Below are 26,932 nucleotides of genomic sequence, written 5' to 3'. Positions count from 1 at the left end.
GGTTTTTCTTCAGCTTTTATTTACATTCTACGAGTCAAAGTAAACAAAATTGTGCCAGCTTAGTTTTAGAGGGTAGCACATCATTCTACCCCATAAGTACTAACTTATTCTTAAGTTAACTAAGCTGGCACAATTTTGTTTACTTTAACTTGCAGAATGTAAATTAAAGCTGAAGAAAAATTGAAATTTATAGGTTCAATTCTCACCCAGGATGGATTTTATCCTAAACAGATAAGGTTTGTTCAACCTAGAGGACCAATTTTGGGGGCCAGGGATGATGTGGCTCCGACTTCACCTCCCACACATCTCAGGTATACTGTGGAACAAATAAAACAAGTGTCAATTACACATGTCTGCAGAAAATTCACTTGAAAAAACTTCCATTCCATGGTTAAAGCTGTGTTCACACATAGTTGATGGCCATTATCCATGTGTGGGCAGTGGACACAGTCAACAGCGTACATCTGGTTGGACAGGACAAAGCTTTAAAAGGCACATTTTGTGTCCAATTTCAAAGACATAACATTGTTTAACACTTAAAGAAGTTACCTAGATTGTAAGGCTTTTATTTTACATGGCAAATAGGAAGGAAAGAAATGTAACTAGCTGAAAAGTTATTCATGTTACATTGCTAAAACATATTTCATGGAACACTTTCCAGCTTGAATTCTGGATTGAAAAAGTGCTTCAATAGCTAGATTTCTCAGGTCTAGACAAGATTACTTCTTGCTGGAAAGAAAAATGTTTGGAATAAAGAAATCAACTCGAGAAAAGTTTAGCGTAAAAAAATCAACACTTGGGAAGAGATCTTCTTGCCTCGGAATATATTTGGAAACAAGTCAACACTGTACAACATGGGATACCTGAAACAACAAATGCAGAAATCACAGGGACATGAGAAAAGAAAGTAAAAATATCACAGAAAACCTAGATGTAAAATGAAATAATACTAAAAAAAATTTCCCATATTTTTTTCTTCTCCAACCATCCTGTAGAGTCTGCAGACAATGTAATTTAAATTGTTCCCACTACACGCAACCCAATTTTTTCTGGGCAAGTGAGAACGGACCCTTAAAGTGAATTAAAAATACTGATTGCAGCCCTGGCCATTAACATACCAAATGATTTTTTTTTTGCGAGCTCTTCCATCCAACTGTTTTTTGTCAGCTTAACAGAGCTACTGTCAGCTAAGATCACATGGTCCCAATATGCTAGAGGCAGGTAAAGATAAAATACAAGAAAAAAGGCCAGGAAGGGCCTTGTCCTAGGATAGAAGAGAGAGGATGTGATTGTTTTTATGAGGTTGGTCTCCTCAGTGGCAGAAAGATAATGATTGGTCAATGAGAGAACCTTGGCATTAATGCTAGATCCTAGATCTGATGTGAGTAGATTATTCACAGGCCAAATATCAATGCTAAACTCAGTCTGAAGTAAAAATAATAATAGTAATACAAATAAAATGCATTACTTTCCTTCCTATAGGATAAGAAAAGGAAAAGAACTTGTAATGAAACAATGAAGGGATTTGCCAAGGTTCTCTCAAGTGATTGGATGGGATGCCAACCCCCACCAGAAGAAGGGACAAGGAACAAAGTGGGGAATATATTGCACACACTCAACAAGTCTTTAAGGTCAGTTTTCATCTAACATAAATGAAATTTTTGAATCCGTTTACCAGAACCATATTAACTTCTTCTACTTCTTAGCCTTTTCCTATTTACATAGGGTCAGAAAATAGAACCATGTTAACAAACAAAAAATCTGGTAAGCATAAATTGGATTGAACTGAACCTACACATTGAAAATACTTCTGAAGGACACTACAAAGGTAGGATGGAAAAATGTTAATGTTAAAAAATCCCCATTATTAGTTTGAATAAGAAATGAGTTTTCACTTGACTAAATTACACAACTTCATTGCTGGAAAAGAGTGAACTGTTTCAGCAAACATGTGGACTCTTTTTCATCAATGAAGTTGTTTAATTTAGTCAAGTGAAGACCTGCCTTTTTTTATACAATATATATTACTAGTTTGACATGGTATCCCATTTCCAAAGTTTACTAAATCCCCAATAGTCAAGCATTTGACTAAGCATGGCTAAAGCAAATTGTGACTGTGTGCCTTCCACTATTCCTTGCTCCTCCTTAGTCTGTATACTCACGAAAAGAAGATGGGTCAGAATTCTGTAATCCCTCGGGAAAGATTTTCAAGAGAACAAGAGAGTAGAGAGGAGACACATTGCACAGCAAGATAGTCTCTTCCCATTCCCCTCACTCTCTTAAAGATTTTCAAGAGAACAAGAGAGTAGAGAGGAGACACATTGCACAGCAAGATAGTCTCTTCCCATTCCCCTCACTCTCTTCCCCCCCTTTGGATGTTTTGTCAGTTTATTCTTCGGGAACTTCAATCTCGCCGTTGTCAATGGCTTCGATGATGTCCCGAGCAGATCTGCCTTCCACGGTGGCTCCAACAGATTGACAAGTGCCGAGAACTTCCTTGACAGTTCCTGGGGAAAGAGAGTTGATATGTAACATATTATTTTATAATATAGGGCCACATTGATTCTTAGAATAGTTGACTCAGCCTAGGTCATATAAAGTATAAGACCAAAAAATTTGGGGGAAAAAAGAGCATGGACATGTCTCAGCAGATCATGATCAACATTAAGTCACTCGAGAGAAGCCATAAGGAGCAGGAAAAAGTTTATGGTGTCAGAGTATTTGAAGTGATGTCCATCACCAGTGAAGGTCATATAAAGTATAAGACCAAAAAATTTGGGGGAAAAAAGAGCATGGACATGTCTCAGCAGATCATGATCAACATTAAGTCACTCAAGAGAAGCCATAAAGAGCAGGAAAAAAGTTTATGGTGTCAGAGTATTTGAAGTGATGTCCATCACCAGTGCCTGACCATATTGAGGACATTAGTTCTTGCCTGGAAATGGAGCAAGGGATTTCATACTATGAAAACCTTGTCAATACTTACCTACGAATTTTCTTGCCATACTTCTGGGCCTCATTGTGCGGGAGATGTTGTAGATCTCATCAATAGGTACATTGCCATTGTGTTTGACTGAAAAACAAGGGAGAATTAACATTTTTAATATAACAAAAGGAGAGGGATATAAGTTTTAACTTGACAAATTTGCATTTAATTGTTTTACCACAGTTCTTAAATTGTTGGATGAAATTTGACAAACATGCAGAACTGGCCTTGTGGGTGAACTTCAGAGACCTTTTTGCTGAGTCTGTTTGCTTGACTGAAAAACAAGGGAGAATTAACATTTTTAATATAACAAAAGGAGAGGGATATAAGTTTTAACTTGACAAATTTGCATTTAATTTGTTTTACCACAGTTCATAAATTGTTGCATGAAATTTGACAAACATGCAGAACTGGATTTGTGAGTGGACTTCAGACACCTTTTTGCTGAGTCTGTTTGCACTGATCCATATTGCCTTCAGCTATAAGAAACTGAGAGTACTTTTGCTTATGAAAACTGTCAATACCACCACAGAGAAATAGAATAGAATATACCTTTTCTATCCTGCTGGGATAGGAATGAAAAGTCCCTTTATCCCAGCAGTCTAAACAAGTTCTCAGTTATTTTATGGGTTTAATAACATAATAACATAATTTAACAAAAGTTTAGAACAGAAGATCTTGTTGAAGGACACAAGAAAGACCCAAACTTACCATTCTTGACCTTCTTTCTGTCACGGGGAGGTTCTTTCAGGGCTTTGATGATGAGGGAGGCAGCCGATGGCACAACGGAGATGGCAGCCTGTCTGTTCTGAATGGTGAGACACACGGTGATCTTGAGACCTTTCCAGTCTCCGGTGGCTTTGGCAATGTCGTCACCAACTTTCTTGGGGGACTGTAAATCACCATGAGAAAATATTTTTTTTTTTAGTGTATACCTACCATGTTTTTCCTTAAGAGTCACATACAGGTAAGACCTTGTTTGGAGAAAGATAATAAAAGGACTTTTTAGTCCTGTGATGTGAGGAAGTATGAACCAGATGTGTAGTGAGTAAGTTAATATAACTTTTAACCACTCTTTATGGTCAGCCATGTAGTATGTAGTGAAATTATGTCAAATCCAAAAGTGCAATTTACTCTTCCAACTCCCTATAGGCAAAGGGAGTTGAAATCTGACTCACTGAGTAGTCCACTGAAGATGTTTGGATTAAAGATCTTAACCAATTTTTACTTTCCTTATCCTATAGGAAGGAAAGTAATGTAATCGGGTCAAATTTTCGATGGTCAGATTTTAGTGCCAAAACACGTTTTGAGGTCCCTAGAGCCTAAATCCAAAGTTTCAGCCATTGGTCCGTGTGTGTGTCTCTGTGTCTGTCTGTCTGTAAACAAAATATCTCAAGAACGGTAAGAGCTAGAGACTTGAAATTTGATATGTAGCTGTCAAATGTGACAAGGATGCGACACGAAACTTTTGATTAAGACCGGTGCAACGGTTGGCGGCATTTTACCACTTTTTGGCTTCATATTAATATGAATATCCTCTGCCATTTGAAATTTAAAAATCACATCCCTTGAAAAGATCCAACATCAGAGAATACTTTTAAATATAAAAAGGTAGCTTGTTTGAGTTAGCTGGAGTAAGAAGATTCTCAGGTCTGAAATAACTTTTCCCAATCTTCACATGGGTTTGTCAGACTGGGGCGGTAAAAACCTCTCAATCATAGAAATCATGCAAAAAACAATCCATTGCATTTGAAGGAAAAAATCCCACATCTTTGAAAAGGGATTTGATAAGTATGTATATCTCAATAGAATAGTAATTATAGGTAAATTGGTTGAATTTAGCCTGTGAAAATTTCTCAGGTTGAATAACTTTTTCCAACTTCAACATGGTTTTGTCAGACTGGGCCGGTTCTAAACTCTCATCATAGAAATATTGCTTTGCTTTCCTTGGACAATATTGAATCGATTATAACTAAATGAATAGCCAGATTTACAGGTATTCTTCTCCCATAGTTTGATCTACCAAATTTAATTTTTTCCCAGTAGTTCCTTTTTTTAAGGCCTGGTGGACATTTCAAATGGCACCTGCCTCAAATCTCTTTTTCCAAATAGATAAATAAAGAACTTACCAAACCTAGAGGACCAATTTTGGGGGCCAGGGATGATGTGGCTCCGACTTCACCTCCCACACATCTCAGGTATACTGGGGAACAAATAAAACAAGTGTCAATTACACACATCTGCAGAAAATTCACTTGCAAAAACTTCCATTCCATGGTTAAAGCTGTGTTCACACATAGTTCATGGCCATTATCCATGTGTGGACACAGTCAACAGCGTACATCTGGTTGTATAGGACAAAGCTTCAAAAGACACATTTTGTGTCCAATTTCAGAGGCATAACATTGTTTAACACTTTTAACACTTAAAGAAGTTACCTAGATTGTAAGGCTTTTATTTAACATGGCAAATAGGAAGGAAAGAAATGTAACTAGCTGAAAAGTTATTCATGTTACATTGCTAAAACATATTTCATTGAACACTTTCCAGCTAGAATTCTGGATTGAAAAAGTGCTTCAAAAGCTAGATTTCTCAGGTCTGAATAACTTTCCAATCTTCACATGGTTGTCAGACTGGGGCGGTAAAAACTCTCATCATAGAAATCTTGCTCCAGAGGTTAGCAGCTTGATACACTGCTCGGGACAGGTTCTCGCTGATCGACAAATTTCCCAAATAGCATAAAATTCAGTACCTCGACTGGGGCTGAAACCAAGTACTCCTGATTACTAGACAGAGACCATGCATGATCCTCTCATGCAACTAGGGAGCTAGGGACCCTGTCGCTTCCACGAAACAGCGGACTAGACTTAAGGGCATGACTTCGGTAAGGAAAATACCAGGTCCAAAAAAGGTCTGTCTGGGAAAATATTTGAAGCTTACCTTTCTTGACTTCAGTTGGATCGAACTTGGGAGGCATTGTGAGTAATTTGGCTCAGGAAACCTGGATGAAAATGGATAAAAAGTTCGGCCTTTCGCCTCCGAAATTTCCTACCTTTCGGGAACAAGCGTGAGAGAAGTTTTAAATTTTTGTATTTTGTTTACATTCGGTTCGGTGACGGTGATGTGTGTGAAGTGAGCACATCTTGTAATTGGTTACAGCAACTTTTCAGTTGAAGAGTTTTTCACACGATACTGAAAATGATCTGAGCATTTTTAAGGCCGTCTAATACGGTGTGGATTTTGTCGCAGCAGACTTTTAGACACAGAGCGGTGGAAAAAAAATTAGGTTCACCCTACCAGCTGAGGTGTTACGGGTTCGATACTCCCCCGTGTTAATTTTTTTTAGTTCCTCAAATGCAATAGAAAGGTCGTGTGATGTTCACGCCAGATTTTTTTTTCTTTGTCCACGGTGGCTCCAACAGATTGACAAGTGCCGAGAACTTCCTTGACAGTTCCTGGGGAAAGAGAGTTGATATGTAACATATTATCGGTCAACTCCGGAGTTTGGGTGAACCATTGGTTTTCAAACTCGCGAGTCAACCGAGGATGTTAGAAACCGGCCCTAACTTTCCAATCTTCACATGGTTGTCAGACTGGGGCGGTAAAAACTCTCATCATAGAAATCTCAAATCTTGCTCCAGAGGTTAGCAGCTTGATACACTGCTCGGGACAGGTTCTCACTGATCGACAAATTTCCCAAATACAAAATTCAGTAGGTACCTCGACTGGGGCTGAACCCAAGTACTCCTGATTACTAGACAGAGACCATGCATGATCCTCTCATGCAACTAGGGACCCTGTCGCTTCCACGAAACAGCGGACTAGACTTAAGGGCATGACTTAGGTACGGAAAATACCAAGTCTAAAAAAGGTCTGTCTGGGAAAATCTTTGAAGCTTACCTTTCTTGACTTCAGTTGGATCGAACTTGGGAGGCATTTTGAGTAATTTGGCTCAGGAAACCTGGATGAAAATGGATAAAAAGTTCGGCCTTTCGCCTCCGAAATGTCCTACCTTTCGGGAACAAACTTCCTAGCACGTCTAGAAGTGGGTTAGAATTAGTATGAGTGAGTGAGTCAGTCAGTCAGTTACACAAAGGGCTGTATATATTTAGGATTCATCCATTATTCATTAAACAATGAACTTCTTTCACTCATTGAACTTTGAGTTTGAACTCTTTTCATACTCCAACCGAGTTCAGACTAATCCAAACTTATCATGATCTGAATCACAAGACAGTGTCAGGAAGATAATAGAGTTTGGAGAAGTACAGATGGTAATTAGAATACAATATATGTACCCTGTTTCCTCTCTTTTTCTTCATCCCATTGGTCCTTGGTCAGAAAGAAAAAAAAATTAGAATATACCTCGGTCGGAGAAAGAGAGACAGGGGCCAGTCAAAGGACGGGGCAGGAAGGGTAATTAAGGACTTTAATTGGGAAATCTACAAGTACTTGATAGAATAGAGAGTCAAAAGTGGTTGTTTCTGTTCAGATTAGTCATGGAGGTAGGTTCCAAGAGGTACTTCTCATAGATAGGTAACTCACCTCGCATTCCAGCCATGGTCGTTTTATTCCAATCACAAGGAAATGTAAAACAACTGGAACTTTCAAATCGACTATTTGGGACAGAAAACTCAGCTTTTCCTTCTAAAACAGTAGTTTTTCTCTTTTAAATTTCGAATTTCGTCAAAAATTCAGCAAATCACAAAATCAGAAACTTCCTTTTGTTAATTTGTTTTGAATTTTTTGTTTATTTTTTAACGCATTGCTATGTTCACATCAGTGGAAAGTCAGCTGATATGTGTGTGAAGTAAGCTTTCGACCACAGCAACCAGAAAAATGCAAAACGTTGCTGCTTTTGGGTATCGTGTGTAAAGATCCTTTATCATGGAGGCGGCTGGGGAGAACTTGCAAACAAAAAATCAGTACATTTGAAATTTGAATTTTTTGAACAAATACAAAATTAAAATTTGAAAATGAACATTTTAAATTAAACTGAACGTCGAAGAAGAAGGTCAAAAAGTGACAAGTTGATTATCCTACTTTGGTGGTCTGGTGTAGAATGAAGAAGTCAAGATGCTCGCCTGGTTATCAGGAGAACGAGGGGTCGATCCCGGAAAAGGTAAGAAATTTTATCTTCAAATTTGTTTGCGAATTTGACATAATTTTTGGCCTACTGGGAACCTAAAAAAGTCGACACTTTAGGCCACCAGTTACCTAGGTATTACTGAAAAAAAAAGAAAAAAAAAAAAAAATGGAAGAGAGGGAGAGAGAGAGACCTATCTACCTAAGTATGTCCTACTGAAAGAACTGAATACAGAGAAAGAGAGAAAATACCAGAATACTCTCATAATATGAAAACTGCCCCAAGCAATCCTTACTCCTTAGTGAAGGATACAAAACACTCCTCTCTCTCCCTCTCCCTCCGTTATCTCTCTCTCTCTCTCTCGCACCTAAATTTCGTTCAAAAATTCAGAAAATCACAAAATCAGAAACTTCCTTTTGTTAATTTGTTTTGATCTTTTGTTTATTTTTCAACGCATTGCTATGTTCACATCAGTGGAAAGTCAGCTGATATGTGTGTGAAGTAAGCTTTCGACCACAGCAACCAGAAAAATGCAAAACGTTGCTGCTTTTGGGTATCGTGTGTAAAGATCCTTTATCATGGAGGCGGCTGGGGAGAACTTGCAAACAAAAAATCAGTACCTACATTTGAAATTTGAAATTTTTGAACAAATACAAAATTAAAATTTGAAAATGAACATTTTAAATTAAACTGAACGTCGAAGTTGAAGGTCAAAACGTGACAAGTTGATTATCCTACTTTGGTGGTCAGGTGTAGAATGAAGAAGTCAAGATGCTCGCCTGGTTATCAGGAGAACGAGGGTTCGATCCCGGAAAAGGTAAGAAATTTTATCTTCAAATTTGTTTGCGAATTTGACATAATTTTTGGTCTACTGGGAACCTAAAAAAGTCGACACTTTAGTCCACCACCTATTACTGAAAAAAAAAAAGAATGGAAGAGGGAGAGAGAGAGACCTATCTACCTAAGTATGTCCTACTGAAAGAACTGAATAGAGAAAGAGAGAAAATACTCTCATAATATGAAAACTGCCCCAAGCAATCCTTAGTGAAGGATACAAAACACTCCTCTCTCTCCCTCTCCCTCCCTTATCTCTCTCTCTCTCTCTCTCTCTCTCTCTCTCTCTCGCACCTCTTAAGCCCCTATTCTACTTTTTTCCATTTTTTTTTCTCCCTCACTTTTTTGTTAAGAGAGAGAGAGAGAGAGAGAGAGAGAAAGAGAGAGAGATGCGACATACTTTTCTTTCTATTTACTCTTGAAATTCACTCTCTCTTCTTTTTTTACCTTGTATTCAAGATTCAGATTTACCTCTCTCTTTCTTTCTCTCTCCCTCCTTCCCTCTCTTTCTTTCTCTCTCCTTTCCCCTCTCTCTCCCTCTTTTCCTTTTTTATCTCTCGCTCTCGCTCTCACTCTATCTTATTGTGTCGTTGAAAGTCATTATCTCTCTAAATACGGTCTGAAATCTGAATTGCTTCTTTTCTCTCTCTTGCTCTTTATAGGTAGGTACCTCTTTCCGGTTCTTTCTCTCTTCGTTGCTTCCTTTTTCACCTCTCTCCCTCACTCTTCCCCCCCCTCTCTCTCTCGCCTCTTTTCTCTGTCTACTTCTTTCTCTTGCTGGAATTCTTAAACTTGACTGATTGACTGATTCATGGTAAACTGGCATTTTCAACGTGATATTTATTTTTCAAGTGAACAAAAACTGATCAGCCTCTCACTCAAAACCTTGTTACTGTCGTGCATTGCTCCTCGCAAATCTTCATTTTGTGATTTGCGGGGAGTGTAGACAGTCACACACACTTACAACTTACATCCATGGCCACACATACCCTAGTAGGTATTTGGCCTCGCCAACTTTTTGCCTCCATAGAGCCCGGTTGAAAGAGTCCTCGGTTGTGACATTGAGGATGGTCATGTCCTTTCTGACTTGGTCCTTCCATCTGTTCTTCGGTCTTCCTCTCGGCCGCTGGTTGGTGTTCCCATATAAGTACTTCTGATGTTGGAGTCTTCTTCTCTTCTTTGGACGTGGCCTGCCCATGGTAACCTCCCACTTTTGATTTCCCCCACAACATCAGGTTCATTATAGAGGTCCCTTATTTCTCTATTGTGCTTGATTCGCCACTGGCCGTTTTCACATGTTGGTCCATAGAGCAGTGTTTCTTAATTGGTGTTCCGCGGAACCTAGGGGTTCCGCGAGCTGACGGCAAGGGTTCCGCGAGATATTTTGGAAAAATCATACACTAGATAAAATGCAGTTTCAAAACGACCATCTTAGACTAGGTATTTCATCTTACACAGCTTTTTTTTTTACAAAAAATTTGTTGTATTTTTATAATAAGGGGGTGGGGTGGGGGTGGGGGGATGCAATCTTGAAAGTTCAGGGTTCCGTAAATATGTTCACCTTTTGAAAAGGGTTCCGCGGGCCAAACTAATTAAGAAACACTGGTGTAGACAGTCGCTATTAAAAAAAAAAAAACCCTAGTACCTACCTTTATCTTCACTATACTTTAGTAATAGAAAGTAAAAAGACTCGGTAATAGAAAGTAAAAAGACTCGGTAATAGAAAGTAAAAAGACTCGGTAATAGAAAGTAAAAAGACTCGGTAATAGAAAGTAAAAAGACTCGGTAATAGAAAGTAAAAAGACTCGGTAATAGAAAGTAAAAAGACTCGGTAATAGAAAGTAAAAAGACTCGGTAATAGAAAGTAAAAAGACTCGGTAATAGAAAGTAAAAAGACTCGGTAATAGAAAGTAAAAAGACTCGGTAATAGAAAGTAAAAAGACTCGGTAATAGAAAGTAAAAAGACTCGGTAATAGAAAGTAAAAAGACTCGACTTGGTGTCGAACCCGTTACCTCCTACCAATCCGAACCCCCTATCCAAAACCGAAGTCCACCACGCTAACCTAATCTCTTCCTCCCTCTCTTCTCGCCTCCTCTTCTTCATTCTACTATCCGTTATCCTTCTTTCTCTTCCTCTTCTCATATCCTCTCCCTCTCTCACTTCATTCTGCCTCTTCTCCTTCGTCCCTCCTCTCCTCCCTCCTTCGTTCTCTCCTATTCCTTCTCCGCTTCAATCTCCCTCTTTCACTTTTCTCTCCCTCCGCTTTATTCCCCCTCCTTCCTTCTCTTCGGTGAGGTGAAATATGAGTTTCCCTCGGTGATGCGTAGGCCTGCTACACAGGGCGCATAGCAGGGCACGCATCGATTGAGGGATATTTTATGTTCCCTCCCTCCCACTCTCCCTTTTTATCCCTTTTCCTTCCCTCTCGTCTCAAATTCCTACCCACTTTGAATACAGTGTGGACTATATGTACTGTGATTTTAAAGGGAGAGTTTTTTTTGATAGAATAGGAGATTGAGGGATATTTTATGTTCCTTCCCTCCCACTCTCCCTTTTATCTGTCTTCCTCCCTCTCTTCTAAAATTCGTACCCACTTTGTATACAGGATGGACTATTACAAGAGGGAATTTTGGTAAAATAAAAAGATTGTGGGATATTTTATGTTCTTTCCCTCCCACTTTCGCTTTATCCTTTCCTCCCTCTCGTCTCAAATTCCTACCCACTTTGTATACAGGATGGACTAGTGTGATTTTAAAGGGAGGTCTTTCCCCTTATTTTATAAAATAAGTAAATAAGAGATTGAGGGATATTTTATGTTTCCTCCCTCCCACGCTGTCTCTTATCCCTTTTTCCTTCTCTCCCTTTTATCCCTCTCGTCTCAAATTCCTACCCACTTTGTATACAGTGTGGACTATACTGTGATTCTAAAGGGAGGTTTTTCTACTTTTCGTATTCTTGATAAAATAAGAGATTGAGGGATATTTTATGTTTCTTCCCTCCAACCAACTGGCGAATTCCTACCCACTTTGTATACTGGATGGACCAGTGTGATTGTTAAAAGAAAAAAATTATTGCCAAAATAAGAGATTGAGGGATATTTTTTCTTCGATACACCCTGTATTTCAATTGTTTATCTAATACCTACTCGCTCTGTCCTCGTCAAACTTTCTCTCATTCTCTCTCTCTCTATCTCTCTCTTTCTCTCGATCCCTCCCATTTCTCTCTCGCTCAATCCCATTTTATCTCTCATCTTTCTTTCATTTTCATTGCATTTTATGTGTTTTTTTTTTCCTTAACTCAAATCTTTTTTCCCTTCTCTCTCTTCCTCTTTCTCTCTCTTTCTTTCCTTCCTCCCTCCCTCTGTCTCTTTCTCTCCCCTCCCTCTCGTTCTATATCTTTCCCTCTCACTGCTCCTGTTTTTTACACTGTTGCTCTCTTCCTCGTCCTTCTTCCTCCTACTCGTCCTCCTTCTTCTTTTACCTCTTCCTTCTCCTTGTCTTCTTCTCTTTCTCTCTCTCTCTCCTTCTCTCTCTCCCTTATTCTTCTTCTTTTCTTTACTCCATCCTTTCCTACCTCTCCCCTTGTATTTGTCTTTCTTTCTTCTCTCCCTCCCCCTATTTCCTTGCCTTTTCGTCCTCTTTCGATTGCTCTCCCTTCCTCCTTCTTTTCTTAGTTTTCTCTGTTTTCCCCTTTCTCTTTCGTCCCTCACTCTCCTGACATCTTTGAATACAATTTCACGCCGGTTACACCATTTCCCTCAAATTTCTCAAATTTGATCTCTTTTCCCCCCTGTTTCACTCTCTCCCTCCTTCCTTCTTTTTCTTCCTTCTTATCGCTCTACTTCCCTGACCCATCTTCATAATATTATCAGCTTAGGAAAAGATCTCTATTATGTAAAATGTTATTTAAATAAATAAATAAAATAAAAATAAAAAAAAATCCTTTCTTAACCGCGCCTTCCGTTTATTCTCTTCTCTCCCTCTCCTCTTTTAGCTCCTTCTCATCCTTTCCTCCCTTCCCTTTTAAAAGAGGTTTGACAGAGGGAACTGTAACTGCTAGGGTCTTATCGTCCCGAAATCGAAGAGAGAAGGAAGACAGGATAGATAAGGGGTTTGACAGAGGGAACTGTAACTGCTATGGTCTTATCGTCCCGAAATCGAAGAGAGAAGGAAGCCAGGTTAAAGAGGTTTGACAGAGGGAACTGTAACTGCTATGGTCTTATCGTCCCGAAATCGAAGAGAGAAGGAAGCTTTTTTAAAGAGGTTTAACAGAGGGAACTGTAACTGCTATGGTCTTATCGTCCCGAAATCGAAGAGAGAAGGAAGAGAGGGATAGGAGAAAGCCAGCCGTTCCGAGAACGAACATTATCCCATCAGGATAAAATCCGCCCCGGGCGGGAATCGAACCATTTTAAAGAGGTTTGACAGAGGGAACTGTAACTGCTATGGTCTTATCGTCCCGAAATCGAAGAGAGAAGGAAGCCAGGGTAGCCAGCCGTTCCGAGAACGAACATTATCCCATCAGGATAAAATCCGCCCCGGGCGGGAATCGAACCCGCGGCCTAGCCCTTACAAGGCAGACGCGCCACCAACTAAGCTAACTAGGCTGGCAGCACGAAAGCTTTCTCAGACGAATTTTAGCGGTAAGTTTGCGAGATTTTTCCCCTTTTAATACATTTCTTCTCATGCAGGACCGTACAGAACGAAATATCGTACGAAAGCTCGAAAATATGGTATACGAAAGTTTGGATATTGTCGTACGAAATCTTTCAGACGAATTTCAGCAGCAAGTTTGAGATTTTTCCCTTTTATTACATTTCTCACACAGGATCCGTACTGGACGAAATATCGTACGAAGGTTTGGATATTATCGTACGAAAGATCTGATGAATTTTAGCAGCAAATTTCAGTTTTTCCCCCTCTTCGAGTCGGAAATATTGTACGAAAGCTCTTTCAAACAGACGAAGTTCAGCGGTCTGAGATTGTTTTCTCCCTTTCTATTAAAATTTTCCCACGTAATTTTCGTCAATTTAGGTCCCTATTTTATCGTACAAAAGCTTTTTCAGACGAATTTCAGCAGCAAGCAGCAAGTTTCAGTTTTCCCCCTTTCATTATTGTATACATAGAGTCGGAAATACTGTACGCTCTTTCAAACGGCGAAGTTCGGCGGTCTGAGATTGTTTTTTTCCCTTTCTATTAAAAATTTCCCTTTTTTTTCGTAATTTTTGTCAAGTTTTAAGTTCTGCTCCGAGCTTTAACTGAGACGGTCGTTTCTCGGGTTGTCCTTGGCGAATTTCGTCCGTGATTAACGTGAAATATTTGCGGTTTTTTTCGACATTCGGAAGATTTTTTTTTGACTTTCAACAGATACTTTTAATATTTTCTTTTTTGTGTACAATTTTTAAATAATTTTTATGTAAGTAGCTAATATTGTGTACCTAGGTATAGTTTTATTTGTTTATTTTTTCAATGGAGTCATCCAATTGATTAGGTCGGTGATTGATGTAGGTAAGGTTTGCGGTCTTTTTCGTTATTTGGAAGATTTTTTTTTTTTTTATTGGACATTTTGATTCAACAATAACCAGTGTAGGTATTTTTCTTTGTTTTATTTTCTAATTACATATACCTAGTTGAAATTTACTGTGTACTTTTTTTCATTTTATTTTTTCATGAAAAATGCAAGTGTAGATAGGTAGAATTTATCTGTAATTCCAACTGTTGATTCTTCTGAAACATATTACCTACATAATAATACATTTTACTTACCTAGGTACCTGTTTGCATTCATATTAGCTGTACCTACTCGTACGTACATAGTCACTTATGTACTTACCTATTTATGTACTTATGTACTTACCTATTTGTCAAAAAATTAAGTTAACATTTTGTTTTTATTTGAACTTATTTTTTTTTTGTTCAATTTTGTGTTTTTAGACCTTTTATTTTTCTCTTTTTTTAATTATTAATTGTGGGTACCTCTAAGTTCTTTGCGAAAACGATTGCTTTCAGCGAGCAGCGAAAAAAGGTAAGAAGTAGTTGTTAAAGGGACTTTTTAGTCCCATGATATTAGAATAAACCAGACACGTGTAAATAGAAAGAGATTTAAATATAATTTACAACCTCTCTTTTAGTGGACTTCACAGACAATAGCATGTCAGACCCAAAGTGTCGAACTCACTCTTGAACTCCCTGTAGGTAAAGGGAGTTGGAATCTGACTCAGTGACTGAGTAGTTCACTAAGGATGTTTGGATTTAAAATCACTTTTCAAAATGAAATTTGAATTTAAGGTCTTAACAACCATATTCATTATTAAAAATTAAGCTTTCCAGGTATAGCAGGTAAGGTAGGTCAAAAGCAAGATAACTCTCAGGTCTGAATAACTTTCCAATCTTCACATGGTTGTCAGACTGGGGCGGTATAAACTCTCAATTTTCAAAATGAATTTAACGTCTTAACAACCATATTCATTATTAAAAATTAAGCTTTCCAGGTATAGCAGGTAAGGTAGGTCAAAAGCAAGATAACTCTCAGGTCTGAATAACTTTCCAATCTTCACATGGTTGTCAGACTGGGGCGGTATAAACTCTCATCATAGAAATCTTGCTTCATATGTAAAATGATATCTCTGCATTTGAAATAAAAATCACATCCTTGAAAAGGACCAACATCAAGAGAATATTTTATATAAAAGGTAGCTTGTTGAGTTAGCTGGAGTAAGAAGATTTCTCAGGTCTGAATAACTTTCCAATCTTCACATGGTTGTCAGACTGGGGCGGTAAAAACTCTCATCATAGAAATCTTGCTTCAGGTATTTAGTATTCCTAACAAGAACTAATGACAATTCGAATATTCTCCTTAGGGTAATGTTACACCAAGCGCGCATTGTTTGCAAACAATGCGCGCTTGGTGTAAGATTACCTTTAGAATATTAGAATAATCAAAAGACTAAAAAAAAAGTAGCTGTAAACTTTGCTTTGAGAGAGTGTCACAATCACAAAATGTTACAGGAATAAGACAGCCTCCTCATGATTCATGTCCAGGATTAATTAAGTTCAGAGTTTAAACTTAAAACAGGCCAGCCTAGTTAGCTTAGTTGGTAGTGCGTCTGCCTTTTAGGTGAAACAAATCTTCTTTGTGTTTTCCCATGTATGGACGGGGCCGGCGTTTTTCGTCAGCCTCTCAATCAGCCCTAACTAACTAAGTAAAACAAATACATACATCATCATTTTTTGGATTGTTCGTTTTCCATACCATCCAATAACATAAACCATCGAATAAACCTTTAAAAGTTCACAAAGTTATCAACTCTTCAATCATTACAAATTTTCATCAGTAAATGGTTTCTTCAAATTAAATTGATCCCAAGGGCAAGGAAATGCCTAGACCCTTGACAAATGGAGTGTCCCTGAAGGCATGTGATAATTTTCAATTATTGTTACCATGGGAATTAAGCTTTTTAGATTTTCAGGTATCAAATAATATGCCCATCAATCACCATTCTCATCATTAGACACAGCAAATTAACACTCGGGTTCAAAAAAATTCAGGATAGGTTGCATTTCTATTCCTTTCCTCTGACAACCTTTTCTAAAGAAATAGAAAAAAAATCTGCCTAAAGGGGGTATTTTTTTGCAGCCTAGTTAGCTTAGTGTACCTGCCTTGTAAGTGCGAGGACGCGGATTTAATTCCCACCTGGGTCGAAATTTCACACATTTGTTTAGCAAAATAGCAACATTTGCACAACTGTTCACAAACAAATGTTTCTGGTGTAAGCTTTACAATACACAATCTATACAGGGTTGTCCCAAATCTTTTTACCCGAGTGTAGTTTCATACAGGGAGTTTCTACCACATGCTATAGTCACTCTCTTCCGAATACAGTGTCATAAAGAATCCAACATAGGTTGAGTATACAATAAGATTAGCAATCATTGTGAGGTAGCATGTGCCAAGACCAATCTGAAAACAATGGACAAGAGTTAGTAAATGGGATGGATTTAGGTTTTTCTTCAGCTTTAATTTAGATTCTACGAGTCAAAGTAAACAAAATTGTGCCAGCTTAGTTTTAGAGGGTAGCACATCATTCTACCCCATAAGTACTAACTTATTCTTAAGTTAACTAAGCTGGCACAATTTTGTTTACTTTAACTTGCAGAAAGCTGCATGCCAAATTTCAAGTCTCTAGCTCTTACCGTTCTCGAGATATTTTGTTTACCAGACAGACAGAAGGACAGACACACGGACCAATGGCTGAAACTTTGGAATTAGGCTCTAGGGACCTCAAAACGTGTTTTTTCACTAAAAACTGACCATCGAAAATTTGACCCGATTACATTACTTTCAGTTTTAACTCGACAAATTTGCATTTAATTTGTTTTACCACAGTTCCTAAATTGTTGGATGAAATTTGACAAACATGCAGAGCCGGCCTCGTGGGTGAACTTCAGAGACCTTTTTGCTGAGTCTGTTTGTACTGATCCATATTGCCTTTTGCTAAGAGAAACTGAGAGTACTTTTGCTTATGGAAACTGTCAATACCACCACAGAGAAATAGAATAGAATATACCTTATTTTCCCTGCTGGGATGGGAATGAAAAGTTCCTTTATCCCAGCAGTCTAAACAAGTTCTCATTTATTTCATGGGTTTAATATTAATAACATAATGCAACAAGTTTAGAACAGAAGATCTCACTGAAGGACACAAGAAAGACCCAAACTTACCATTCTTGACCTTCTTTCTGTCTCGGGGAGGTTCTTTCAGGGCTTTGATGATGAGGGAGGCAGCCGATGGCACAACAGAGATGGCAGCCTGTCTGTTCTGAATGGTGAGACACACGGTGATCTTGAGACCTTTCCAGTCTCCGGTGGCTTTGGCAATGTCGTCACCAACTTTCTTGGGGGACTGTAAATAACCAAAAGGAAATATTTTTTCTTTAGTGCCTACCTTGTTTTTCTTATAAATCATATGTAAAATTTTGTTTAGGGTGCAATGTTAAAGGGACTTTTTAGTCCCATGATATTAGAATAAACCAGACACGTGTAAATAGAAAGAGATTTAAATATAATTTATAACCTTTCTTTAAGTGGACTTCACAGACAATAGTATGTCAGACCCAAAGTGTCGAACTCACTCTTTAACTCCCTGTAGGTAAAGGGAGTTGGAATCTGACTCAGTGACTGAGTAGTTCACTAAGGATGTTTGGATTTAAAATCACTTTTCAAAAAAATCCAGTAACATAAACCATCGAATAAACCTTTAAAAGTTCACAAAGTTATAAACTCTTCAATCATTACAAATTTTCATCAGTAAATGGTTTCTTCAAATTAAATTGATCCCAAGGGCAAGGAAATGCCTAGACCCTTGACAAATGGAGTGTCCCTGAAGGCATGTGATAATTTTCAATTATTGTTACCATGGGAATTAAGCTTTTTAGATTTTCAGGTATCAAATAATATGCCCATCAATCACCATTCTCATCATTAGACACAGCAAATTAACACTCGGGTTCAAAAAAATTCAGGATAGGTTGCATTTCTATTCCTTTCCTCTGACAACCTTTTCTAAAGAAATAGAAAAAAAATCTGCCTAAAGGGGGTATTTTTTTGCAGCCTAGTTAGCTTAGTGTACCTGCCTTGTAAGTGCAAGGACGCGGATTTAATTCCCGCCTGGGTAGAAATTTCACACATTTGTTTAGCAAAATAGCAACACTTGCACAACTCTTCACAAACAAATGTTTCCGGTGTAAGCTTTACAATACACAATCTATACAGGGTTGTCCCAAATCTTTTTGCCCGAGTGTAGTTTTATACAGGGAGTTTCTACCACATGCTATAGTCACTCTCTTCCGAATACAGTGTCATAAAGAATCCAACATAGGTTGAGTACACAATAAGATGCTAAAAAACAATCCATTGCATTTGAAGGAAAAATCACATCTTTGAAAAGGATTGATAAGTATGTATATCTCAATAGAATAATTATTATGGGTAAATTGTTGATTTAGCTGTGTAAAATTTCTCAGATCTGAATAACTTTCCAATCTTCACATGGTTGTCAGACTGGGGCGGTATAAACTCTCATCATAGAAATATTGCTTTGCTTTAGTTGGACAATATTGAATGGATTGTAACTAAATGAATAGCCAAAAGATTTACAGGTATCTTTTCCCCCCAATAGTTTGATCTACCTACCAAATAAATTTTTTCTCAGTAGTTTCTTCTTTCATTTCAGTTATTATAGGTAAATTGTTGATTTAGCTGTGTAAAATTTCTCAGGTTTGAATAACTTTCCAATCTTCACATGGTTGTCAGACTGGGGCGGTATAAACTCTCATCATAGAAATATTGCTTTGCTTTCCTTGGACAATATTGAATCGATTATAACTAAATGAATAGCCAGATTTACAGGTATTCTTCTCCCATAGTTTGATCTACCAAATTTAATTTTTTCCCAGTAGTTTCTTCTTTAAAGGCCTGGCGGACATTTCAAATGGCACCTGCCTCAATTCTCTTTTTCGAAATAGATAAATAAAGAACTTACCAAACCCAGGGGACCAATTTTGGGGGCCAGGGATGATGTGGCTCCGACTTCACCTCCCACACATCTCAGGTATACTGTGGAACAAATAAATCAAGTGTACTAGGGTGATTGCTTTTGCACTCAAACTTTGCTATTTCTTTAGCAAGGGAAATTCAGGCTGGTATACTCCCTGTTTAAAGTCCCCCAGTCAGACTAAGCTCTCTCAAGGCTTGGTTTCAAAAGATCTCCTGCTAAAGTACATATTGGTGTTACTTTCAGACTTGGGAAAAACACGGTGCAATCAAAGTGTACACAAACAAGCCCCTGGTCTTACCCGGGGACAAGAACTATCCACAGCCCAACCTCGACCACCCTCCGAGCTTCTATGTGGACAAACAACGAGGCTTCACCGATGCTGTTCCAGAGTATTAAAGAGCTCACCTTTATTCTATGTAAACGCCCGAGATAGTACTTGAGGAATATAGATTTTTTGTGTGGTCAAGGATGTATCTTCTCTATGAAAACGTCTGGTGAGATAGTACTTAGGAAATGTAGATGAAAAATTATTTATGTTGAGAGTAGAAACCGACTTGAACATCAATGGTCGGGAATCTTGGATTTCCCTTGGTGCCATCTTGGATTTCCAATGGTTTAGTTCAGGTGTAACCACACCACCTACTGCAGAGCTCCTCAAACTGTGTGGTACAAGATTGGGGATTTCTTTTTTCAAAGACAGGAAATTCCCCCCTCCCCCCAGTGGGCTACAACACATCACTGACATTGTTACACTCTCCCCCTTTGCCCACACTGAGGATGAAACCCCTTTGTAAATAAAACCTTTTACAATTTTCGCCTTGAAAGTCAAGAATGAGAAAATTGTGAAAACTCATTAAAATATTTTGTTCTTGGTTTTAGAATAGTACTTTGTTCTTCATTGTTGGTCTGACTTTGGCCATCCTCTTTGTTTCAGACTTTTTCTCAACAGTGGGTTAAGCTATGTCAACCTGGTTAGTTAGGTTGAAGGATAGCATGCTTGCCTGCCATGTAAACTTGTAAGCACTAGGCTGCGGGTTCGATTACCATCAAGGAGGTTAGTTAGGTTGAAGGATAGCATGCTTGCCTGCCATGTAAACTTGTAAGCACTAGGCTGCGGGTTCGATTACCATCAAGGACAAACTTTATCCTAACTAGACAAGATTACTTCTTGCTGGAAAGAAAAATGTTTGGAATAAAGAAATCAACTCGTGGGACAAACTTTATCTTAACTAGATACTACTTCTTGCTGGAAGGAAAAAAGTTTGGAATAAAGAAATCAACTCGAGAAAAGTTTAGCGTAAAAAAATCAACACTTGGGAAGAGATTCAAGTGTCAATTACACACATCTGCAGAAAATTCACTTGCAAAAACTTCCATTCCAAGGTTAAAGCTGTGTTCACACATAGTTCACGGCCATTAGCCATGTGTGGACACGGTCAACAGCGTACATCTGGTTGGACAGGACAAAGCTTTAAAAGGCACATTTTGTGTCCAATTTCAGAGACATAACATTGTTTAACACTTGAAGAAGTTCAGATTGTAAGGCTTTTATTTTACATGGCAAATAGGAAGGAAAGAAATGTAACTAGCTGAAAAGTTAATCATGTTGCTAAAACACATTTCATGGAACACTTTCCAGCTTGAATTCTGGATTGAAAAAGTGCTGCAATAGCTAAATTTCTCAGGTCTGAATAACTTTCCAATCTTCACATGGTTGTCAGACTGGGGCGGTATAAACTCTCATCATAGAAATCTTGCTCCAGAGGTTAGCAGCTTGATACACTGCTCAGGACAGGTTCTCACTGATCGACAAATTTAAATTCAGTACCTCGACTGGGGCTGAACCCAAGTACTCCTGATTACTAGACAGAGACCATGCATGATCCTCTCATGCAACTAGGGACCCTGTCGCTTCCACGAAACAGCGGACTAGACTTAAGGGCATGACTTCGGTAAGGAAAATACCAAGTCTGTCTGGGAAAAACTTTGAAGCTTACCTTTCTTGACTTCAGTTGGATCGAACTTGGGAGGCATTTTGAGTAATTTGGCTCAGGAAACCTGGATGAAAATGGATAAAAAGTTCGGCCTTTCGCCTCCGAGATTTCCTACCTTTCGGCTTTCGGGAACAAACGTGAGAGAAGTTTAAATTTTTGTTTACATTCGGTTCGGTGATGTGTGTGAAGTGAGCACGTCTTGTGATTGGTTACAGCAACTTTTCAGTTGAAGAGTTTTTCACACGATGCTGAGAATGATGAGCATTTTTAAGGCCGTCTAATACGGTGTGGATTTTGTCGCAGCAGACTTTTAGACACAGAGCGGTGAAAAAAAAAAGAAAAAAGGTTCACCCTACCAGCTGAGGTGTTACGGGTTCGATACTCCCCCGTGTTGAATTTTTTTTAGTTCCTCAAATGCAATAGAAAGGTCGTGTGATGTTCACGCAAGATTTTTTTTTCTTTGACCCTACTCCACTTTATGCGCTAGGTCGCGGGTTCGATTCCCCCCGGGGTGGATTTTTTTCCTGAACAGATAAGGTTTTTTCTCGGAACGGTTGGCTTTCTCCTATCCTATCTTCCTTCACTCTTTGCTTTCGGGACGAAAAGACCTTAGCAGATACAGTTCCCTCTATCAAACCTCTTTAAAAGAAAGTAAAAATCGTATACCGTAATCCGTAATATGTTCCTGTCCTCTTCTTATAGTTGCCGATTGCAAGAAATAAAAATTAACTATAGGTATAAAAAATAAATTAAATACGAAAAGAAATTAGTTTTCTTCCTCATAAAAATGCCGAGTAACAGAATTTCCTTAGGTACGTAAAAAAAAAAGATACCTATATACTTGTGCAGAAGTCACGTCCGTAGAATATTGCTAGCAAAGGAACTGGCACAAACGAGCAGTGACCCTGATACCTATATACTTGTGCAGAAGTCACGTCCGTAGAATATTGCTAGCAAAGGAACTGGCACAAACGAGCAGTGACCCTGGTTATTATAGGGTTAGGTTAAACGCAAGAAGGAGTTTTCACAATTAGAGCAGTGACATTTGAGAAAGTTCTTTTTTGCATTTAACCTAAGGCCAGCCACTCACTATCAGGTAGACCTGACAGGTACACCTGAAAAGGTCCACCTGTCAGGTCTACCTGATACCTGATGAGCACACACACTATGAGGTAGACCTGATTAGATGTACCTGATAGTGAGTGGCTAGCCTTAGGGTTTTCATAGAGAACCTCTTCCACTCAACCACAGATTCTTCCTTCACTGTGAACCTTCTCCTTATTTTATTTACAATCATTGATGTAAGCAGGGACAAACTTGCTTGGTAATTAATAATGAAAGCTGTGATAATGAAAAAGAAAGTGTGGTAATTATGCAGAAGTCACATCTGTGGATAAAAAAAAGCTCCTTTTTGTATTTAGCCTAACCCTATAATAACACTAATCAATGCTCTTATTGTGAAAACTCCTTCTTGCATTTAACCTAACCCTATAACACTGGTCACTGCTTGTTTGTCCCAGTTCCTTTGGTAGCAGTATTCCACGGACGTGACTTCTGCACAAGTACCAAAGTCACTTCAATGGAAAATTGCTCCAAAAAGGAGCTGTCCCGAATGAACAGTGACTAGTGTTATTACCTATAGGGTTAGGTTAAACACAAAAACAAACTTTCACAATTTGAGCAGGGACCAGTATTATTATAGGATTAGGGTGAACACAAAAACGAGCTTTCTTTTCCATTGTCATAGCTTCTGAATAATTACCGTAATTTTTAATTTCAGGAGTAAAAATAAAAGTACCAAAGTCACTTCAATGGAAAATTGCTTCAAAAAGGAGCTGTCCCAAATGAACAGTGACTAGTGTTATTACCTATAGGGTTATGTTAAACACAAAAACAAACTTTCACAATTTGAGAGATGTGACTTCTGCACAAGTACCAAAGTCACTTCAATGGAAAATTGCTCCAAAAAGGAGCTGTCCCAAATGAACAGTGACTAGTGTTATTACCTATAGGGTTATGTTAAACACAAAAACAAACTTTCACAATTTGAGCAGGGACCAGTATTATTATAGGATTAGGGTGAACACAAAAACGAGCTTTCTTTTCCATTGTCATAGCTTCTGAATAATTACCGTAATTTTTAATTTCAGGAGTAAAAATAAATGCGCAAATATTCCCTTTCTCTTGGTTTTTCATCTCTAGATTTTCTTTTTCAAAGGAAAAGATCAACAAATCTCTGCCACATGAAGAAAATGCTTTGGAAACATAAACAGAGTGAACACAAGTGAAGTCAACACAAAATATGATAACAATAGCTGTTATCACAATGATAAAAATGCCACATAGGACCATGATTTTTACAAAGCGTACATACCTCTTTATCTTTGAGCCCGAGTAACAGAACCTCCTCCATGAGTGTCAATCTGGTTTCTTTCGAGTCTTGGTCTTCGTCTCCTCTCTAGATTTTCTTTTTCAAAGGAAAAGATCAACAAATCTCTGCCACATGAAGAAAATGCTTTGGAAACATAAACAGTGCAGCTGGCATTGCCAGCGGCCAAAGGCCGCATTATGTTAATTACGAATGTAAAACAGCTAGTTTTGCTAGGCCGCTTTCTACTTTTTTATTACTTGGGAATGTATAGACAGTGGTGTGATGTTGTTACCTTCTTGACGAGTCTATTCTTAGCGGTATTATCAGTGAGTGGATGCGTGGTCATATCGAATAGAAGGAAGTTCTAGTCGAACCTCCTACCTCCTACCAATCCGAACCCCCTATCCAAAACCGAAGTCCACCACGCTGACCTCTTCTCTTCCTCCCTCTCTTCTTTCTATCACAGGACCAATCGTTTCCTCTTCCTTCCATCGTAAAATATAACCTCCCTCTCTTCTCGCCTCCTCTTCTTCATTCTACTATCCGTTATCCTTCTTTCTCTTCCTCCTCAGCTTCTACCAGTTTGTCCACTGTTTGATTGAACTGTCCTGGTTGGTGTTCAGCGGCCAGAGAGCGACCCAGAAGACTATTTGGCCGACGCACTTGGCCGGCTGTCTGTATCGGCTGATGAGTGAGACACTGAAGCGACAGGGAGAGGAAGGGGTGGTGTTGAGGAGCGACCGGTATCGACGCATGGTGCCTGGGGTGTATGCTCATTTCAGACACTTGGGTGAGTAAAGGACAAATCTTTTTAGACATCGTACACTGTAAAATATTATATTGATTTTTATTAAGGAGCGCGGCAGCGCTCCCCCCCACCAAGTCAAAAAAGTTTGACCGCGCTACCACTACCAGAGATATTATAGATACGCTACAGAGAAAGTAGACGTGTTTAAGTACCTATATTTTACAAATTTTTGTGGCTCAGAGAGCTTAGTGGAACGAATCTTACTCTTTTCAAGGTAACCCTCTTTCCGTTCGGTACCTCATGAGATTGCTGAAGTCAAACAAGCTTCAGGCCCACGACGACTCCTTCACAACCAGCGAATGTTGGCAACTCATTGACCAGCTGGACGAATGTCGATTTGGGTACAAGGATAAAAGTTGTCTGTGCGATGAAAACACCTATAACGAAACGGCGGGAAATCTCGCCACCGTGGATAACACCCTTTGCCCACCGCAAACCGGACCGTATGTTGATCGGCCTGACGGCGAAAGTCTTTCAAGTATTGACACATGTTTGAGTAATATGAGCACACTGAACGAAAAGTTGAGCGCCACAAACGTCACGGATGGTGCGTACGGTAAAAGTGCGTACAGTGAAATGTACGGAATTCGCGGAGGTAGTGAAATGGAGAGAAAAGCGACGCCTGAGTCACGCGGTAAAAATATGAGTGGTCAAAGCACGATCACCTACGGGTCCTACCGTAACTTCAAAGGTGTCAGATGCGGAGTGAAGAAAAGCGTAGTGCCGTCCGGTAAGAACGAAGATGGCCACAGGAAACATGATGATGTTAAAGGGATATATGGTAGTGAGAATCTTCCAGTGGAAATTTCCAAAAGTCTGTTCAAGCTGGAATTGCATGAAATTCTAAATGCTGTAGCTCAGGTTAGTTCGAACTTAAAAACTAACAGGCTAAACTTACCCCCATCGTCTTGTATTACATCAACATCACATTGGCATGGGGGGTCTTTTCTGACGAAATTCTTGTGTGCGGGTCCAGTATGTGTGTAGGTTGTAGGACTATTGCACCTTATCGTCTTATAAGACAAAACTGAATTCTGTAGGCTAAGTATTTATTCATACAAGGGACTGCTGTAACTTTTCAAATTACGTCACGTAGTTACCCGTATACCTAATGGGAACAACGAAAAAGTTTGCTATCACCGGAAACCCGAAGTTTTGAATTTTGGGTGGGAAATTTGAATAGATTCCATTAGAAAACTATCTGACATAGAACGGCAAGAGTGTTGGGATTTATCCTAAAACACTCAAGTTTTGGGACTGTTCTCGGTTCTCCTTCTTTAATGAAACTGTATTCTACCCCAGGGCCACCGGTCGTATCGATTTGTCTCCTTTACTGTAGGCCAGGCTGCGAAAATCTGGTGCATCCACCCTTACCTCCCGGCTTCCGGTACATCACTGTTTGGACTCCCCCCCCTCCCCTCGACGAAATCCTGTATACGGCTCTCTAATTAAAGTTCCTTGCTTCCTCTCTCCCAGGTGTGTCCAAAGCTGACCAGCCACGGTACCGTCGTCACTCTTGGCATCGCACTTTCTTTCCTCGAATATTTCGAACTCCTCGTTCTCCTCTGCGAGTTGAACGCAGACAAAGTTCGCCGCCTCCTCAAGTTCGAGGCGGTCGACCAATTTTACAACGAGCACATAGCACCCCTTCACGAGCGAGAACGGGCGGCCAAGGCGCTGAGAAAACTGCCGGGTGGTCCGACAACACCGCCCAAAAAGGGGAAGAAGCGGTGAAGAAGGAAAAGAAAGAAGTGATTATGTAGTGGTGATTTTTTGTTGAAATTTTTAAAAATTATAAGCACCATAAACGTCAGATTCTTAACCTTGTTTTATCATTTCTCATTTATACGTATTATATGTAAATGTTATAGGTAAGATTGTTTTATTTAATCATCGACAAACCCAGAGTTGTAAGTATATCATTTCCTGTATTGTGACTTTTATTATTAAAATTAAGGTAATCATTCAGAAGCCACAACAATGAAAAATAAAACTCTTTTACATTTAATCTAACCCCATATTAACACTGGTCACAGCTCAAATTGTGAAATCTTCTTTTTGCATTCAACTTAACCCTATAATAACATGGTCACTGCTCATTTGTGACAGCTTGTTTTGGTAGCCATTTTCCATTGATGTGAGCAACTTCTGATCAGAAAACACGAAAAACTCTTAGCTGTAATATCTTTTGAAACAAGCAGTCGATTATGGTTTTGGTCTTGAAAAAAAAAAGCTAAATTCAAAGGGAATGAGTACTGCTTAACCCCATACACAAAAAGTCCAATCTGAGGCTTAGG

At 38.9% G+C, this 26,932-nt stretch overlaps 2 protein-coding genes across 6 annotated transcripts in view; both read right to left on the bottom strand.

Moving 5' to 3' along the window:
- LOC103515311 overlaps window positions 1-26,932 on the bottom strand; it is a 36,968-nt gene that overhangs the window by 9,201 nt on the left and 835 nt on the right. The window lies entirely within an intron of this gene.
- On the bottom strand, window positions 775-21,619 carry LOC103515306 (60S ribosomal protein L12). Of its 5 annotated transcripts, none has more exons than XR_003393213.1 (7): window positions 21,460-21,619; window positions 19,448-19,521; window positions 17,629-17,809; window positions 2,987-3,073; window positions 2,365-2,507; window positions 2,163-2,281; window positions 775-863 (listed from the first exon to the last, which is right to left on the bottom strand). XR_003393213.1 is itself a non-coding variant. In XM_017446609.2 (5 exons), the coding sequence occupies exons 1-5, from the start codon at window positions 21,494-21,496 to the stop codon at window positions 2,389-2,391; spliced, it is 498 nt and encodes a 165-aa protein (XP_017302098.1). In that variant the 5' UTR covers window positions 21,497-21,619; the 3' UTR covers window positions 2,348-2,388. The 5 variants fall into 5 exon arrangements, 2 of the variants coding, with proteins under 2 accessions (XP_017302098.1, XP_017302099.1); XR_003393215.1 differs by lacking the exons at window positions 17,629-17,809; window positions 19,448-19,521; window positions 21,460-21,619 and adding exons at window positions 3,698-3,878; window positions 5,116-5,189; window positions 6,887-7,017; XR_003393214.1 differs by lacking the exons at window positions 17,629-17,809; window positions 19,448-19,521; window positions 21,460-21,619 and adding exons at window positions 3,698-3,878; window positions 5,116-5,189; window positions 5,927-6,087.

The sequence above is a fragment of the Diaphorina citri genome, unplaced genomic scaffold (assembly GCF_000475195.1).
Source record: "Diaphorina citri unplaced genomic scaffold, Diaci psyllid genome assembly version 1.1 scaffold1317, whole genome shotgun sequence".
NCBI lineage: Eukaryota > Metazoa > Arthropoda > Insecta > Hemiptera > Psyllidae > Diaphorina > Diaphorina citri.
The sequence above is the reverse complement of the archived record's forward strand: the minus strand, read 5'-3'. Positions and strand labels throughout refer to the sequence as shown.